Source organism: Cinclus cinclus, chromosome 3 (assembly GCF_963662255.1).
Source record: "Cinclus cinclus chromosome 3, bCinCin1.1, whole genome shotgun sequence".
Lineage (NCBI taxonomy): Eukaryota > Metazoa > Chordata > Aves > Passeriformes > Cinclidae > Cinclus > Cinclus cinclus.
Genome location: NC_085048.1, coordinates 36190633 through 36211127, shown reverse-complemented (window position 1 = coordinate 36211127; position 20495 = coordinate 36190633). Strand labels below are relative to the sequence as shown.

Here is a 20495-nt window from a genome sequence, read left to right as displayed (position 1 = left end):
CCATCTTTCCTAGCAAAGCCAATTCTGCTCCTGAAATGCCTCTTGACTGATTTTATAGTTTCTTCTAAGAAATGCTTAAGACTGGTTCCTCAGCATGCTTTATTACTGCTGTGTCCCTTTGTGAAAACAAATTGCTAAAGATTATTCTGCATCTGGCTTTAGAGTGAATAGAATTAGAGGAAAGCCTTAATGGGAATAGCTGGGTCTTGCTGGATTGACATCTAAGAAAAGTGTCCTGAGTTATGACAACTGTTGTATGTACACCTTTAGCTGCCAACAGACTTTGCTTTAGAGAGAATCCCTCAAAATTCAATGCCCAGTGATTTCACTATCATGCACACCTCCATAAACCCCACTCTCTGAATTTAAACTCTGGTAAACTTTTGAACACTCACATCCATTAAACAGAACCCTGCAAAAATAGGTGTGTTGGATAGAAGTAGACCTATTCTTCAGTAGCAAGTTGGAGTAAGAGTCTCGAAGAGCTACCAGCTACACTCCTCCAGCGAAAGGTCTTGGACATGAAAAAGTCTTTCTCCTTTGCAATATTCCACTCAACACTAATCTTTTTTCTGGAAACGTAGGATTAAAGTTGTAGATCCTGTTTCGTAAGTGGCTTAAGGGTTTTATGCAGTTTGTGAAACTCTCCAATTTCCAGTCACATTCACTAAGAAATAAGCAGTATGTACTCAGAGCAATTAAAATTAAAACAGCCGACAACTTCCATGTTTATTGGCCAGAACATCAACAGTTACTCATTTATACAAACTAAGAGAAGAAAATTTTAATGGCGCTTCACATCATGTGTTGTTGTCAAGCCATTAACCAACAGTTCGAAAAAATATTTTGATTTACCTGAGGTTTCACAAAGAAGACCGTAGAATTACATACAGTACATTTGGCATATATGTATCAAAATTCTTGTTGGAGAAACAAATTACAAACAATGGTACAAAACCACTCCAAGCCAACTACTGTTCAACAAGAACATGTGTGTGAGTTTTACAGTTTTATTTTTTGTATTGCTCTTACAGTAAGCAAACTATTTAGTTTATACAAAATAAACCTGTGGTTTTATATAGTTAGAAAAATCATCTTTGGCTAAACAAAGCTTTCTATTTTTATACATATATTTATATATATACAAACATCAGATATTTTACATGACCACATAGGAACCTGTACACATAGATACAATAGAGAGAACATTAACCAAGTTTCACACTTTACAAAAAAGGAAACCAAGTCAGATTCAAAACAGTCAAACCCCTGCCCCCGTCACCTGTACAGATATGAAAAATACGTAAACACAGATAAGGAATAAACAACTTTGTAATAAAATACTGCCTTCCTTTTTTGACACAGAGAGGAAGCACTTAAGTGGAGAGAAGTGACTTCCCTCAGTGCCTTCAGTACTGTGCACATGTTGATCTATAAGGATATGGTTAAAAGAATACCCTTAGGAGAGTCTGCTTTTTCCACACACATGAACACTTCTCTGCAAACTGACTATTCTGAAAACAGTTTCAGTTAGATTTAAATCTCCAACAAATTAACAATTGTCACAAATGTTTGTTAGGAACAAGCACGGCTTGGTGCGCCAATCCCCCACTGAAATTACCAGGCACTTCCAGCATAACACGGAAGGTGAGGTTTGATCATTAAAAGCAAACATTTCAGAAGCAAGCACAAAAGATGGAAGACTGCCAGAATTGATATCATCACCCACTCAAGTTGTTCCTTTTAACAGTTCCCAAAGCACTGCCTAAAACAAGGACAATGCACTTTTTGGCAGCAGGACAATCCATCCCATAGGTTCACATGTACAATATTCTAAAGGGGTCAGTGACAACATTGCTGACAAATTATCTGATGGTTTATTAGAAAGAGAAATCTGTCCCCTTAGTTGGAGAGGGAACAAAAAACATACTGACATTGAAGAAATGGTCACTGGACTCTGAAAAAGAGCCAATTTAATCCAAGCTGAAAGGCAATGCACTTAGGTGAAGGCTATTAAATTAAGCCTAACTGAACTCAGCAGATGCTCTGACTGAATAAAGACTACAGCAATTCTGATCCTCTATAGAGAATAGAACCTCAAAAAATCAATTAATTCATTAACCAAAAACCCTTGCAACTTCCAGGGATGTTTCTCAGAGAGAAGAAAAAACAGAACCTTTTTAGAAATTTGGGATAAAACAGCAGTATGCATGAGATGTGTGTGTAAATATATATATATACACACACTTTAGGTATGTTCTAGTAAAACTGGAAACAGTTATAACAGATTTTTAAAAACAGAATATAATGAATTTCTAATGTACTAAACAATTTGTAAAGATAGAAGCAATTGCTGTCAAAATATGCCAAGTTGACAAGCTTTTGAAAACTCCCTGTTTTTAATGAAGTTTTCCTTCTGGTTAGTAACTACAAAGTCACATTTTATGAAACTGTAAAGGTCTGTTTCTAAATCAAATTTTAAAAGAGAATCACTTCTCATTTTTTTTTTAATAAAACAGAACGTTTATTATGTTGAAGACCTAAATGAAGTGCCTTTTCCAGATGTAATTTGGTACAGAAAAACACAATGGCCTGCCTTTGCAGAGTAGTGCTCATAAAAAGTAACATTTACGCTACTCTGCACACTGACTATTCTGGAAACAGATTCTGTCAGATTTACATCTCTAGTAAGTAAATTGTCACAAATGTTTGTTAAGAACAAGCCACAAGATCCATCTATTCCTGAGCAATAGAATTCTATTACTAGATAAGCAACTTTTGGAATCATTGCTATCATTGCCCTGCCTTATTTTAAAAGAAAAAGGCCTCACTTCTTAAAATATGCTCTACAGTCACCAAGCTGACCTACCTGTCATTTTCCAGGATTATCAACCAAGTGGATTCCGAAGAACTCTTGCTTTTTAAGATCACAGTTCAACACCACCACACGCAGAACTTCTGACAAGTGAAACAAGAGCCACCACTCCCACTCTTGCCCATCTCTGCTCACAGAGCACCTTTAACCAACAGGAGATGGCCCCCTTGAAATGATACTGCCCCATGTACAGTGTCAAAGCCCTTTCTTTCCTGGCTACTTGGTTCGTGAAGCTCCCTCTGTATTACTCTGTTAAAGAAGTTCAGAGGAAACTCAGACAGGTAAATAACTAACAGTGCACTGGATGTACCAAACTCAGTACTCTGACTTGGATACTTCCCCGTGATCCCACCATATGAATGCAGTGGCTCCAGTCCATCCCTGCAGGTAACAGATAAACCCTGTAACCATGAAGCAACTTGGTCTGAGTTTTCCGAGTCTACCTGCACTTGGATTTCTTGAACAGCTTCATTAACTGCTTGAATCTTTCTGAAACCTAGCAGAAGATAAAAAAGAAAGAGACATATCATTAAGGCCCCTGACTTCCATATCTACCAAGACAGAAGACTGATCTGACATCAAGTTTTTTTTAAGACCACTACTATTTGCATCCAAGAATTTTAATAGGAGAATTTTAGGATCACCACTAACAGATTAACTGGATCCAGGAAGTCTTCCTATACCTTTCACATTTGAAATAGCTTCCAGGTTAATCAAACACATCTAGAGCCAACACAGGTTTAACACAGGTTTCCCTACAAGGAGGAGGAAAAAAGTGAAGGCTTCAAAGCCAATTAGTCTTGAATTTGCCACACATAACTGTAAGATGCAAATCTAAAGACAAAAAGCTTATTTTGTACTCCACAAAAAGCACCATTTATTGGTTATTTTCTACCCTCTTGTACAATTGCTGTTTCAGGTATTTTCTGCTCATTATGGAGTAATCTGCCTGCCAGGGATTTTGCATAACTGTAGATCAGAGTGAAAAATCTTTTTGCTGAACATAGGTAGAGCTGACATAGTGACCTCATTCAGCTCTAAGACAGTAGTTTTTATTGCTGTACACATACTGCTATAGCATACTGATGATCCACCAAACTAACTGGGAAGAGGCATAAATACACAGATAATACTGTTTTATCCAACCAGCCACCTCAACAGCTCCTAAACCTCACAAAAACTCTACATCTGTACATCACATCTTAAAAGCCAAATCCCAATCACACAGGATTTCCTAACAGAGTCAAACATGTTTCTCCCTTTCTAGATTTGCAGGACACAGATTAAGAGAGCAATTCAGCTCAAGTATAAAGTTATATGCAAACCTCTGGGAATATTCTACATTAATTTGGTATCTGTATCTTTCAAAACTTTTATATTAGAAAGTGAAAGGAAAAAAAGAAACACCTTCATTAAAAATGTCCTTTCTGCACAATCACTATACTTTTTCTCAGCTCTAAACTGACTCTTTTCTAATTTATTAAAGGTGTGCAAACGCTTCAGGCCTCTCAAAATTGCCTTTCTTTATCTAAGTGCTGATCCAAAACATAACAATCCTATTGTACCTGGATTATGAGTGGAGCAGTTCCATTGTACCAATCAGAGGTACTGAGGAATCTCCGTTATACCCCTATACTTGAATTTTTAAGAAGCAACAACTGGCAGAATCGAAGATTCTTTTTTTTTTTTCAGGAATTCCCCCAGAAAAAGACACCAGGAAAAGAAAACTACAGATCTGCAGAAGATCTCCAAAGATTTTTGTTCAACTGCAATTGTAAATGTAGGAACATTGCTGGTAGTATATATAAGAATGATCATCACCTACCTGATTTGGGCTTTTGTTCAGCCTAGTGGCCAAGGTAACAAAGGTTTTGCTTGATGGTCCCTTTCTCTGACATTCCAGTAGAATTTCTCGGTCATCATTTCTACAGCAAAAATACATTTAAAAATATTAATACATATAGTTGTGTACATGTACACAAATAAAATAGTACATACAGGCATATATAAAATTTGGAGTATTTCCAAACGACAGAACATGAGTTCCAACAGCAGTAACAAATTTGTGAAGCATCCTTTCTTCTACCAACACAGAATAATAGAGTCAGTACAAACAAGTGGTAGTGCAGATTATGTTCCCCTGCTATGAAGAGCAAGACAGTTAGAATAGAGCTAGCCCCAAACCAAAGTCAAAGAGTTTTAAGCTTCTAAACCAGGTAGTTAAACTTGACTTGAAAGGAACCCAAATTCAACAGGAGTCAGTAGCTCCAGTTTCAGTTTACACAGCTGAACAGCAGCTTTCACGTGAGGCCCACTGATAGGTTCTAAGATAAACCAGAGAGGTGTTCGACTTCTCTCAAATAAACAAAGTCATATTCTTACAGAAAACTCTAAATCTCCTTCTACCTTGCTGGTTTGCACATTAAAAAAATCACATTAGCTTCTGCTGCCTTTTGTCCACGAAGGAACCAATTTTCTTTTAAAATGTTACGTAGAAACTTCCTTTGTATCTGAACTATAATTTAGAAAAGTCTGTCCTGAAAATTTTAGAAGCCCCTTTATAAAGTGTTGATTGTATCAATTCTAGCAAGAACAGCAAAATCCTCTAACTATTCTTAAAAGTAAGGATATATAAAAGCAATTTTGCATGTATTACTGACACGCAACAGCCATCTCGTTTGTCTCCCACATCCTGCAAACTGGAATATACTGAGTTGAATGGTTGACTGGTACATTGCCACACATCGAGCAGCTCAGACCACAAACCAGAAATCTGCTTGCTGCCATGCTTTCCCTCAGAGAGGGAAACCTTTAGCTGCTCTTAACCAGTCACCCATGCCTTGTAGGAACACCACAGATCTCCACCCCCTACCAAGCTTGGCTGGAATTTTTGGATAGAATAAATAAACTGGGCAGAGGAAATAGTAATAACATACAGTGCATTACACTAAGTGTTGTTACCTTGACATGTAAGCTTTCAAAACAAAAGCCAAGAGGACTCTTGTTCTGGGAGATGTGGATAAGTGATGGACATCAATTTCCCAGAGCAATCCTGCACTGATAAAAGGAGGCTCCCATTCTCCTTTTTAGAGAAGGGTGCAGAGCTACCAAATAACTTCAGTCATTAGCTAAATACCCTTTTCTTCCCTCTCTTCAGTGTTTTACTTAGTTTAAGAAAACCCTAAAGCAATCAAGCAGATCAAATCAGAAATTACCTCGTCCAGGAAACTACTACTTCTCCCTTCTTTTTAATGATGTTTTTGGCATAGAGGCTAGGTGATGACTGAGATGAAGCCAAGGGAGAAGAGTCTTGATTCTGCTGTAGCTCATTCTTCTTACTGGAACATTCCGTGGATGATGAATTTCTATCCTCAAATCTGATAGTACTTTCATCACTCCTCTCACCTGCTGATTCAGTTCCTTTTCGTTGCCTTTTTGAATTGGAATTCTCTCTGAAAGTATCATTTTTCCTCTTTCTATTAGTTTTATCATCTATGCTTATCTGACACGCTCCATTAGTATTTGAATTGGGTTTTGTTTCAAGATCACATTCACCGGCTACGGTCCTGTTAGAACACTCTCCTGTTAGGTCTATAGAAGGATCAAAGCACTTTTCCAGGTCTTTCTTTTTATCACTGACTTCTGAGTTTCCTGTTGAAGTTTCCCGAGTCCCGTTACATACTCTGGATCCCATTGCATGACACGAAGTTCCACTAACAATAACATCTGTTATGCATGACTTCACACTGCATCCAGCAGGAAAAGAAGCTTGAGATGTAACATGCATTTCATTTATGTTTTCAGATACTTGCAACTTCTGTGCCTCAGACTGCTCAGAGCCTTTATTTGGGCTTTCAGTGTTGTGGCTATCTTTGTCTGGAGATTTTCTATAGGCTACAAGCAAGCCAGTAGTTTCTTCCTTTCCAACACCTTCGTGTGACTCCTTCAGAGCCTGAGCCAAGGTAGGATTTTGTTCTTGTTCAGTGCTGACATGAGGCAAGGGATCCATCTTAACCAAATCTGCTTTGACTGTTTCTTTCACAGTGGCACTCTGGCTGTCCTTTTCTTTTCCCCCAGTTCTCATTTCTCCTTTTCCAATCTTGGCTGAGGACGACTGTGCCTCCTTCACTGGAGCTGTCTGATCAGATGCTGGTGAGGCAGATGGCACTGCCCGCCGAATCTTTACAATAAAATGATCATTGGATTTCTCCATGATTACAGCTTGCATTGGTAGGCTGGGGCGACACTGAAAACCTGGAGCAACAGGCCGACTTGTCCACGATGATGAACAACTTGATTTACTGCTAGAGTTATCAGATTCCAAAGCCAAATGAATGTCTTGTTCAGTGGCATCCTCCTCTCCAAGAAGTGCATCTTCACTGTAATGTGCACTAACAACACCCTCTGGAGCTGAGCTAGAATTATTCTCAGGTTTTAGGAAGCTGAGGTGAGCATCTGATTTCAAAGGTGATGGAATCGTTAAGGAAACAGCCAAATCTTCGAGGAGGATAGAAGAAACACACGATTTATTCTTCTGTAAATTGCATTCATCTTCTTTGCACAAAGTTGAGTTTGTGGAAACCTCAAACATACAGCTCTCATCCAGCACATCTGGATCAACAGGCATCTGAGGCCTAGATGCTAATGAGGGAGCTCTTACAGGTGAAACAATAGTCCAACTAATATCCTCTTCCAGTTTACAATCCGTGCATGTCTCCTTTGGAGCGATGTCTTGCTCCAGTACAGCAGCATTATCCCTGCATTTATGACTATCTAAAAACTGTTTTTCTGGAGTCCTGAATTCACACTCATTTCTGTTGATATTGCCACCATTTTTTTCCAAGAGATCAGAACCTTGCAATAAGCTTTTGAAAATTTCACCCATTTGAGCATCACTTACCAGATTAAATGTAAGACTGGATGCTTGTTGTTCTGTGAGAAGCTCGTAACTAAGATCAGATTTGTTAGCATCTCTGGACTGCTGGAGTCCTTCCTTGTCATATTTAACACCCTTCAGTGGAGTAAGAGGGTTTTGTAAATTATTCTCTTTAGACAGGTGAACTTTTGGTTGGGAATTTGCTGTGTTATCAATGGAATTAAGACATTTTGTAAAGGCAGTTTTTGGTGCTCCTGTCTTATTTTTCTCATGGTGACACTTAGATTGTTGATAATCCACAGTTTGCCTTGAAGTATATTCTTCAGGCTTTTGAGAACCATCTTTCAGGGACTTTCTTCTAGATCTCTGCACATCATTTTTATGACTGATCCTGTGGTTTTGCTTTCCGGCCCTTTTGAACTTCCCTTCCTCAGCCTCATTTCCCACATCACATAGCTTAATTATAATTCTTCTTATATTTTCAAATAAGTAATCGAGCTGCTCATCTACAAATTTCCACAACTGTTTTTTCATATCTGATACTTGCTGGTCAAAAAGACGGTCCACTATTGCATTCTTTTTAACTTGTTTAAGTTTTGACTCTATAATATCACAGATATTAAGTTTTAATGTATCACCTAATGCACACATCTTGGAAAAGTTCAAGTATCTTATTAATGCTGTAAAATTTATGATCCCAGATTCTATAATTCTGTGAAAATGCTGAACTGGGAAGTGTACTTTGAACTTCATATAACTTTTCCTCATCTGTTTTCGTATTGCTCTGAGCATCTGCATGATTTCTTGTATATTTGAAGGTTCAACAATAACATGAACTATTTTTTCAAGACAAGCAATGCTCACAGTTTTCTTTTCCTTTATGTTCTTTGAAGATCTGAAGGTATGATTTTTATACCCCTCTCTGTTCTTTTGTGCACTTACTTGTGCAGAAACAAATTTTCCATTATCTTCATTGCTGTGCACAGTTTTGCTATTTTGATTCTGTGGGCTGCTGGACAAATTTCGCGTCTCAGAAGAAGCTTTTGGTCTTGCCTTTTTAGTATTTTCAGAGCCTCTCTCTGGTTTAGATTTTTCTTTCTCTTCATCACTACTTACGATTTCGCCTTCTTCTATTTCATCTGAAGAGATACTTAGCCGAGACTCGATCTCCAAGTGTTCATCAGACATGCTAACTGGTTTTTGATTTTCTTTGTTTACTTCCTTTGCCAAGTTCTTTGAGGGACAGATGACAACAGTACTTTCAGGAATCAAATCTATAAAAAGAAAACAGTTTGCAAATCACCATTAAGAATGCAATTTTAAACAGGTATTTTCAGAAAAACCTGCAAGATTCTCTTCTGTAAACTGATTATTGAGAACTGTTTGAACTTGAGAAGCCTGAGCTGTAACAAGTTTGGGTGGCTTGCTTCAACAGGTGCTAATTTAATATATTTCTTTGAGCTTTAAAAGGCAAATTGAGCTTTCTTTTGAGCAAATTTTGACCCTCAACATTTCACCAAACACATGAACTACCTCACAAGCACACATCAATTAGGAAAAGAAAAATACAGCAGTTTCCATCAGTTTTGAATTTCCTTCCATTTACTTTAACAAGTTTTCTGATTACTGTACCAGCTAAATTATAACTGCCACAGCATTATGAACTAGCATTTACATACAATAGGTGGCTTTTCTTTTAACAATTTCAAAACTAAAGCAAATTGAGAACAAATGACCCATTAATGTTTTAATAACCCTGTACAGTTACACTCTGAAGCCAAAAATAGGTTTCAGTGTTTTCTAGCACTAAATCTAATCTTCCAAGAATTTTTGTTTGTTTTAGTTGCAGCAGGAAGACTTAAATTCACAAATACTTGAAAGAATATGATCCTACATAAATTTTGCTTCCACAATTTCAGAGAAAAACCCAAAGAGATCTATGCAAAACTAGCCACAATTAAGAAATGTGCATGTATTTTTTTTTTAATAAGTTAATACAAAACTCTTATTTCAACCAGTCTTCTGTCAGTACTGACCAACTCCAATTTTTAGAGCACTAATATTCAAATGGCTAGAATCTTGGCTGCAACATTAAATGCTTCCACTACTAACAAAAAGGACCACTGAGACATACACAGCTTAAGAAGACACAATCAGTATTTTTCTGAAATTAGTTAAAAGAAGTAATTTCTGCTTTCCATGAGTGGATCTTCCAAGTCTTATGTAGAAAACAAATTAGAATATAAATATAAAAATACAAATACCTTTGTTGTAAGTCTTCACAAGGCCTTTACAGGGACTTTCCATCTTCAGTGCTTTAGCCAAAGGACGCACTGGACTGGTCAGTGGGCTGATTGCCTTTGGAATATACCTCAAGTGATTGAGATCAATGCTCAGTATTGAGCTGTCATCATCAACAGAAAATGGGTTCGTTTCTCTCTCTTTAGTTACAGGACACGTCTCGCCACTGAGAGAAGATGCTGTTGCAGTACTGTTATCAGTGAGATCTGGCCCCAGACCACAGGTATTCTGGTCAACTACTGGTTCATCCTTATCACTTATCATACTTCTATCCAGTGAACAAGATGTACTTGTAGTAACTTCACAGATACTCTTTTCCTCAATGGGATAGTCAACTTTTTCTGCAGCCAGGTGATCACTATCCCTAACAACTTCGATTAAAGAGTCTGCTTTTGTTTCACTGATATCCTCTGCAGTATCAGAGGACTTCAGGTCATCAGAACTTCCAGCTTCTGAGTCATGCAAGACAACATTTTGAGAGCCACACTGATCTGTGGAGCTTTCTGTGTCAGCAGCCAGCCGTATTTTATTTTCCTCTTTCTCCTCTGTTGCTGACTCTGGAACTTCTCCCATACTTCCACTTGCAGGTTCAGGTTGTGCCACTTCTGCTGCAGGTACATAATCATCCTGCATCTCACCCTCTGTCACAGGCAGCTCTTCACACTTTGCCACACTGCCTGTCACCTCCAGGGCCAAAGATTCAGGGTGGTTCAGACCTGTCATTGCTGCTGATTTTAATGAGTCCTCTGATTCAACCAGATCACAAACCTCTGCCACTTCTGATAGTGTTTCAGCCTCCATCTCATCAGGAACCTCTGCTGCTTCTGGCAAGGCTTGGGGCAGTACCTGACCCCCTTCTACTTCTGGTAAGGTTTCTGAGCTTGGTTCATCATCTGTGGCTGCTGGCAATGCTCCAGACTGTGCTGGATCTGCTGCTGCTATTTTCAAGGCTCCATTCTCAGAACTGACAGAAATAGGCAGTGCTGATTCAGTGTTGCTCTGAGCTGCAGTGTCCAGAACTTGCAGTGTTGAATGACCGTGCTGGGTGGGACCACAGTCTACAAGGTGGGCAGAATCTAAGAGTTCTGCTTGCAGTGTGAGTTCTGTACCTCCCTCATCCGTGGCTTTTTGGGAAGGTGTTCTAAGTCCATCCACTGCAGAGACACATTGTTTCTTATTAGGAGAAAGAGTTAAATTTAGCTTTTCCATAAAGCTAAGTTTTAAGTCTTTGCTTTTTGGCCCAGTGCGATTACCTTTAGTTTTGGGTACCTTATCTTTTAAGTTGTCTGCTACTCTGGATGTTTCTTCTAGCTTAGAGGATTTGTTTCTCTCACTTTTTGTAACATGTGTACCTTTCTTTGAGTCCTTTACAGATTGATGAGAAAATTCTTTTGCAACCTTTTTTTCATTTCTAAAATGTCTATTTTCATCCTGATCCTTTCGTTCCCTTTTCCTTTTTTCTTCAGTTCTGTGTCTTTCTGATTTGGAATGTGCTGTTTCCCATTCATGTCTACTACTACTTTCCTTCAAGCGTGCATGTTTATGCTCTCTGCTGCTGGAATTAGAAGGTGAAGTCCTTCCTTCTCGAGAGGTATGATCATCTGTTCCCCTGTCTCTCTTGCAATCAATGTGCTTTACTTTTCTAGACTCTTCCACACGACATTTACGTGACTCATGAAGATTCTTTGAATGTTCGTTCTTGGAGTGAGGACTGCTTCCCCTACCAGGCCTCCTTGGCTGCTCTTGCAGCTTCTTGTTCAGTTTATTTTTTTGGCCAGCATGTTTTTCACCTTTATCATGTGTTTTAATGTCCTTTTTTAATACATTTTGTAATCGCTCATCACCATACAATTCACCTCTTGTTTGAAGTCTGTCTTTACCAGCTGTCTGTTTCTCCCAGGAAGAAACGCCCCTTTCTACTCTTCTTTCTACACTTGGACTGCGTTTGAGTTTCACGCTCTGACTTTTTTGTTGCAACTCATTTTTACTAGCCTTCTCTGAAAAGGTTTTCAGCTTCTGTTGAGGATCCAAATTCCCCTCCTCACTGTCACCATCATTTCCAGTGCTCTGATGTACTTCTCTTTTGTATTTGCTGACATTCCCCTTGCTGTGCTGTTCATTACTTTTAGCTTCTTTTCTTTCCTTTCTGTTATCCTTGTTGGAGGTGTGGTCATAGCTCGATGCACATGTGTGAGTACCATCACTGCAGAGCTCTTCAGGAGGGTACCTCAGCAAAAGTGGAGTGTTCCTTTTTTCAGAGCCAGACTTCCCACTGTCCATGTTATGAGATGAGTAACTGTGGTATGCATCTTTTGAACAGTCATTTTTCATTCTTTGCTCCAATTTCATATTGTCACCAAAATCAGAAGGTCTGAATTTGGAATCTTTTGTTTTAGTTGATCCTGGAAGGTATGTCCTGGTGAAAATGCTTCGATGGTTAGGAAATTCTGATAGCCTGTTTATAAAAAGGAAAGAAGTTACGTTACTTTCAAATTTATTTAAACATTACTAAAGCTGAACTGCGCGAATCCATGTATCTGTAAGAATTGCTAGCACTTTCAACTTCAAGCTGAAAAAAATGGTGACATTAAAAGACATTTAATAATTTCCATCAGCGCAGAAAAGAATATAATTTATATACATATTTTAAAAAAATTAATCTATAGAAAAATCAAGATTTAAGGAAGAAAACCCTGAATTGAACCTAGTTAACAATTTCAGTAATTCAAATTAGTATTTCATTGTTCAGTAATAAAAAGAGCTCTCCCCCAGGGAAAAAAAAAAGAGGAAAAAAAAAAAAATACTTGTTCTTTACAGTATTAGTATTTCAAATAATTATAATTTTAAAACCCTCATTAAGCAAATAAACTACATTTGGGAGTTGTTGCAAGCTCCAGAAGACAAGTAGGACATGATGATAACCAAGCTTCATCAAGGCCACTTGCTACTGCTGAGAAGTTATTATATTAAAAATAATTTTAGAAGTCAAATTAGAAAGGGTATACATGTGCGATTAATGTAATTGCATCCAAGCTATGTTTGTTTGGTTTTGTGGTTTTATAGTTGAGGGGGTTATTTTGAGATAAACACTAGCAATTCCTTGAGATATACCATTTTGGAAATAATCTTTACAGATAGATACATTGCTTAACAAAAGCTAATCTACTATAAACCATGCAGCAAACAAGGCATGTTTTTAAGATCTAGGGTGCCAGTTTCCCCACAATTTTCCATGATGGATGCCTCCAAAATACCTAGATCAAATATCTCGTTCACAAACTTTCATCACCATCAGATAGCATTGCAGTAGAGCTTGTAAAGCACATAAAGTGGTCAAATATTCAAAACAAAAAAATATTTTTTCAAAAAATTTCATTTGAAATTCAGAATACTGCACTCAAAGGTGTGAAAATGACAGCTGTTGTGTGAAAGCTGATCAGCTGAAAGAATTACACATGAAATAAACCTCTTGACCTCCATCAGATTGTGCCTGGTAATTCTCTGTATTTAGCAAAGAAACCTGCAGTTTATATGCACGTAGCCTTTAGCACAGGAACGTCAAAAGAACCTTTTTTACAACACGCTTTGATGCAAGAAAATGTCAAAAGGTCGAAACAAAATACAGACAAACCAAAGATGTGTGAGCCAAGTGAGGTAACCTTCTGAAAAGTTGGTATCCTGAATCCTAAAGCCCTGCTCTGGTTTTACATGGCTCAGAAACCTTACTGTCAGCTACTCTCCCATCCATACTTCACTGTTTTCAACTCCCTCCAGTAACATCAGTGGTACACAGAAATTACCAAGAATCCTCTAGTTGTTATCCCCCACCACTGGAGACAGGAATTTCATATGTTGCAAGGAAAACATTATACTATCTATTTCTTCTCAGTTATTACCTGAAAAGTTCCATGGAATTCATGTCTGAGGCCATAAAACAGACACAATTCAACTTCAAAACTAGCAATATAATTCTTTTAAACATGCAAGATGGATAGATAACCCACAAGGAACACTGGTTTACAAACAAACAAAAATTCATGCAAATGGTCACACTTGGATTCCTCCTTGGTTTCTAAAGTAAAAACCAAAGACCTCATCAGGCAAAAGAGACATGAATTTTCTCTGATTGTACTGGTTCTAAACTACACAAAACTAAGTAATGATTTTCCCGTTAATTTTTCTTAAAATACACACAAAAATTTCTAACAAGTATATAAACATGATCAGACCAAAAGCATGTTTTCAGTTCTACTGTCTATTTGTACCTTTGACGCAGATGACTGATTTCTTCATCCTTACGGTTAATTTCCACTCTTGCTGTTTTGATAAGGGCTGAAATATTCTTTTTGAGAGCCTGGTTTTCATTCTGTAGAATGATATTCTATTTAAAATATATATATGTAAAAAAGACAGCAAGCAAGAGAGGGAGAGAAAAAAAAAACAGAATTAGCTTGGGTATCCAAACATATAATGAAAAATAGTGTAAGATAACCCCTAGAAAAGTGTCCCATCACTGACAAAATTACAGTAAAACATATATAAACTCTGGAAGAAACCACAATTACTGAATTTCTTTTTTAATATTACTCACATTTATGCTTCTGTTTGTGGTCCTGGTAATTATTTCAAGAATACAATTTAGTAAAACTGAAATAAAACAAGTGAGCTAAAAAATTATAATCCACCTCTTTGCTTCACTGCTTTACTCAATTTATTATCTTCTTGATCTATGTATCAAATGAGAGATGTAGTCCTAAAGCACTTCCAGAGATAGTGGGTAATTGCATTTCTTTCAAGGTATCAAAACCAACTTAAGGTGCTTTATTGTTTAACATTTCTAGAACCCTGTCAACCCTAGAAATAGTCCCTTCTCTTTATACTGTCCTCAGCAAAGCCTGCTCAGAGAGGCAGAGAAGTTTTGCAGAAAACAATACAGAAGTGTCACAGGGTAGCAGCTGCTTATCACTGCAGACCTTAGAACCTTGGGGAGTTATGTGTAATATGCAGCAGAGCACAGTGCAGAATTGCCTCAAATAATCCACATCTACAGAATGGCACAGCAAGGGAACACCAGCTCAGGGTGAAGAGCAGATCAGACTTATCAGAATGACACTATGCTCAAAGCAATCTGCTTCCAGTCCCAATGAGGGCTCGGGTACCTTTACAGCCCCGTCCACAGTGCATTAAAAAAACAAGTACTGGATACCTTTCTGATTACTATTCATCTGACATGTCTGTTTTCTAATTAAGAAGATAGAACATAGCTTTTAATCAAATAAAGTCTTACTGAGCACAACATTGTGAAACAAGTCAATTTACCTACTGATCTTGTCAGTTGGCTACTCCTGCCAACCATCCTAGGCAGACCAAGCTCCTAGCATGTACAGGGGTGCTTGCTTTACAAACCATCCATGCAAGGGATCAAGTCTGGGAAGCATATGAAATTACTTGCTCAAAGCAATATTCAATTTACTTTGCATGATCTTGACAATATTTCCCTTCAAACTACAATACCTGTGCCTGTATTTCTTTAAATTTCTTCATCAACTCTTTAATTTGCTGTTGACACTTTCCATATTCTGCCTGCAACTGTCAAAGAGAGAAGAATTCACAGGACAGAAGTAGACTTGTTTATACAGAAAAGTTACATCTCTAGATCTATAGTTAGTAATACACTAATGTATACTACAAACTGTTTTTTCCCCCCAAAGAAACATATGAAAGCCATACTGAAACAAAAGGCTTTAATATGCTCTAACTGGTATACAGGTCTCTAAAACAACACACTCAGGTAAGGGGAAATCTATGTATGCTTGCCTCACAATAATAAAAGCAATTCCTGTTATTCTTAACAGGAAGCCATATAATTGTGAAATTAAAGACACAATTAGCAAGGAGCATGAGCTCTGAAAGCCAAATAGATGGGGGCTCTCTTGTCAGATTTTATGTAACACAAAACAGGTAAGGAAAAACACAACAAAAAGTTACTACAAACAAACTTGGACTGCAAAAATAGACTGCCAAGGACAGGATCCTGCTGAGATCACAAAGGTAAGTAAAATAAATTCGGCATGAGCTCTTCTTTAGAGGTAGATAGTGACAAAGCTTTCCATTCAAACAATCAACAACTTTCAAACTTGCAAAGTGATATTTTCATCACCCAGTGGAGTCCTGGAGGGTTTGCTGCTCCTTGCTCGATAACATCTGTGGATGCCTGTCCCTTCCATGCCATTTAAATATGTCTTATAGGCCAGGACAGGTGATGCTACTAAAGTGAGTGCTGTCTTCATTTGCTAGAAGTAGTTGCCTACTGCACGGCCACCTCTAGTCTCAAGGACAGAATTTAACAACACATAGATAGGGCATGGATTTATCTGCTTTACTCTGGTGAAACCTATTGGGAGAAATACCAAGACTAGCTTTGTATTCAATGTCTTGACCAGATCCTTGACTTCCCATAACACAGCTGATAAATGAACTCCATGTGAAGGATGAGAAATGGGAACAGATCATGTCACAGAGTGACAGATTCACTTGTTGTTCTACGAGTTTATTAGCACACTCCTGTTTTTACTTATTTAGAAACAGCTTATTTTACCTACAACGTGAGGATGCTGACAACATTTTCTGTATTTTGCTTTTTACACAAGGAAATTTTGAACACCCCCCACCCCCCAAAACACCAGAAGTTTTTTTCCAAATTAATACATACCTCTTCATAGGAAGCTTTCTTTGCAGTCCCTTCTTCAATTAATATCTCATCAAATAAATTTAAGCTGCTTCTAGATGGTGTAGTATTTGGAGCAAAATTGTCTATATAAAGAAAAACAATTACATATGGAAAAAAGTATTTTTCTAGCCATGCTGCATTGTGTACACTGTCCTACACTCACTGTGCATTTTGGTTTTACTTCTTGTACTTACAAGGTAACAACACACAAAATTATTATTACACGCTCATGTCATACCATGTTGTAATAAGGTACAGAGATTTCTTGAAATAGCCATCTGCAAGTGAAATGAAAGTGAAACAAAAAAACCTCAAACAACCAAACCAACTGAGAAGCCAACACCCAAACACACAAATTATTTAATGACAGTTGCTTTTCCTTCAAATCAGCCTTGGTGCTCAAATACACTTAACTGACAGGACCTGGCCTATGACACCCTTGAAATACAGATGCATTTGCAGGCACATAAAAGAAGTCAGCTATCAAAGCTGAGCTTCCATCCTGTGGACAATACTATAATGCAAAAAGTAATATTAACACATTGCAAGAGGATGTATAAATACCATCTTATCTGTACAGTGGAAAGAACTCACCAGTGCTCTCTTCAAATTAAAAAAAAACAAGGTCCCTCAAAACTAATCTGTGTAAAATGTTTCCATCGCATTGCTATTCTTCCTTATGTCTTTAATGTTTACTAAACAATGCAACTCCATATGTGAAATATGAACTTAAATACAAAAAACTTAATATGCAAAATGAGAAAAAAAACATATAACTACTTTAAGTCTGTAGGATATAGTACAGTTCTTCATAAAAATTCAATGGTTTTACAGCAGCAATACCAGGAAAGAAATAATTGCTTAAATACTGGAAACAGAATTTCATTAAACAGTACTCTATGACTCACAAAGAAGAATGTATGCTGGAACCATTTATTTCTCACCTTCAAATAACTTAAAAGATGAAATTAAATGGAGCATGGAAAATTATTTGAAAAGTAACAAGACATTGAAAGGATATCCTGAATTTACTGTATCACATAGAAAGTATGTTTCAGATCTCTAGGTGGGGATTTAGTGATCAGTGACTGTTGGATCTCATCCTGAAGCTTATAAAAACACAAAATAAAGGTGTTTTTTCTAAGTAAAATGTCCCATTATCAAGGCACAGATAAAAAAGCTAAGGTTTTTCTGCACCCCTTTACATGCCCAAGTATCTTCAAATAGCCAGTAAAAGAGGAAAACTGCCTTTCATTCATTCAGCTAATAGATGTAAGAATTCTCTGCTACATCTATACAACCTAATATATAACTTGAATTTATACAAGTTGCTCACTGAAGCATAGGTTACACATACAGCTGAATGTAAACTTGAAATTAAATGTTGTTTTATTTGAAATGAGCCTAAGATGCAGAGACTACAAGCCAAGCAGTGAGACACAATTAACCTACCAGAAACTGACAGACTGCTGTCCAAGCCATCATAAATATCCACTGAGCTCTCATCTCCTTCCCTGAAGGGGGAAGCTTCAGCTAAAGCAATGAAGAAGCAGGAGGGGGAAAAAAGGAAAAAAAAAAAAAAAAGGTAAGCATTCAGCAAACTGCAAACTCTGCCTTTCCCATAAAGTATGTGTAGTTGCAATCCTAGACCAGTAGAAAATAGTAGAAGTAATAGTACAGACCAGTAAAAGGGGAACTCTATCCAGGAAACTACTATTACTGTGGAGCAAAGATCTTTAGTCACCAGGAAGCAAAGACAGTCTTGCAAGATCAGTTCATAAGTATTACAAGAACTGTGCATAAAGCAAACTATATGGCAAATACATTTTAAAATGATAAATTAAGTAAGCTTGACCTAACTTTGAAACTGTTTTCCAGAATACACCGAACACAAAACTTATACAACTCAAAACCAAAAGACTTGGTAGGATAAAACCACTACTTTTAAAAGAAAGATTTCTTGCTAAAAAGAATTTAGCAGTCTCTATCATAATAAAAGCAATTTGCTTCAGCATTGCTATCTACTCACAAACTAACTGGCTCTGTAAACGTATTTTAATCTAAATCTCCTCAGTCTCTCTTCATGTCTTTTTCCAATGCCTCTTATCACTGTCGGCTCCTCAATGTGAACCTCTCCGTTTCTGCAACAAACATCACTGCTATAAAGAAAAACATCAATATCGACAGTCCTTCTGAGGCTGGGAATCTCCCAAATATGTGTCAAATCAACCAACAGTGGAGTTGGAAATAAACAGTACCTTGCTTATGAGTTCTGTGAGAGTTGATAGCATATTGGCTCTTACAAACAGCAAATAAAGGAGCAGTGCCCCTCACTGTTCAGATGCAAACTTCATTAAGATACAGCTGAAGGTTAAATTATACACTGTGGAAGACAGGGGAAAGACCAGTTCTGGGCATCCCCTCAAAACATTCCAGAAATCCAAAGTAGACATACAAAAGTACATATAAAGCATGATTTTAAATACAAACTTACTAATGGGATATGCCTTGCATGATATTGTTCCACAGCCATTTAATTACATTTGAAGCTCATCAGTATTTGTCACAACTTCAATTTCTTTTCTAAGTTATTTCTGGACCTATTCATTCACATGAAGACTGCTTCCATTAACTCCTCACAAACCAGTAAGTAATCTAATACTTCTTACCTCTGTAGTGGATATCATACAGTCCAAGTCCATCCTCATCTGCTGCCATGATACAAACTCCCTATGGTTTCCCCATCTATGAGTAAAATATCAGAGCAAAAGGAACCAGTTACTTGACAATTTCAGAACAGCAACATACAGCAGCATCATATTGAAGTATGTCGATTACACCTGAGCTACCTGTGTCCCCGTTCTTCAATAAAATGCAGCACTAGAATGAGATCAAGGTAACAAAACGAGCTTTCAAGAAATAGAAGAAAATATCTGTTACCTGAATAAGCATCCTGAAGATCTTTAGTTGTCACTTATAGACCTTACAAAGAAATTCCGATATGAAAATCAGCACTATGTTCTGTGAACAGGTTATCTGAACGTGCATCTTACCCAGTTAAAATAATTTGATAATTCTGATTTCTTCCCTACTGACCATTTATGAGCACTGACACTTGCCTGACACCACCAGTCAAACCAGTACCGAGCAGGGAGGCTGGGAGCAGCTCAGGCTGGGGGGAAAGCACAGGCACCGAGCAGCGCTGAGCCCCCCCAGCGCGTTGAGAGTCAACGGCACCTCCTCACTCCCCAGGCCTCGCTCTCCCCGCACACGCGGGAAGGCGCTCCCGCCCGTCCAATTCCTGCCACGGCGGAAGAGCTCGGGACCTCTCGGGGGTCACGGCAGGAGCACCCCCAGTCGCGGCTCCCACAGGCGCGGGCGGGCTGCTCCCGGGGGTGCCGTGCCGTGGTGGCGGTGCCGGGGGTGCGGTGCGGCGGGACCCGCGCAGGGCCGGGAGCACTCACCGGTCGCCGCCGCGGTGCCGCAGGCCGGGAGCGAGGGGGCGGGGCCAGCACCGCTCCGGCCAACGGCCGCAGCCGCACGGCGCATCCGCCGCCGTGACGTCAGCAAACCCCGGCCCCGAGCAGTTGGCGCCAAATTGAGGCGCGCGGGATGGCAGCGCCCCGCCCCCTCCGCCGTGGCCCCGCCCCCTCACCCCTTCCCGACCGCGGGCCCCATCCCGGCCCGGCCCGAACGCGGGAAATCGCGCGCTG

General features: G+C 38.5%; 1 protein-coding gene across 1 annotated transcript; it reads right to left on the bottom strand.

Moving 5' to 3' along the window:
* Positions 1 to 704: 704 nt before the first annotated feature.
* Positions 705 to 19511, bottom strand: CASP8AP2 (caspase 8 associated protein 2). Its single transcript, XM_062489878.1, has 10 exons — positions 19452 to 19511; positions 18235 to 18315; positions 16765 to 16865; positions 15567 to 15641; positions 14318 to 14433; positions 10016 to 12507; positions 6091 to 9025; positions 4701 to 4800; positions 3319 to 3371; positions 705 to 3017 (listed from the first exon to the last, which is right to left on the bottom strand). The coding sequence occupies exons 1-10, from the start codon at positions 19498 to 19500 to the stop codon at positions 2873 to 2875; spliced, it is 6147 nt and encodes a 2048-aa protein (XP_062345862.1). The 5' UTR covers positions 19501 to 19511; the 3' UTR covers positions 705 to 2872.
* Positions 19512 to 20495: the final 984 nt, after the last annotated feature.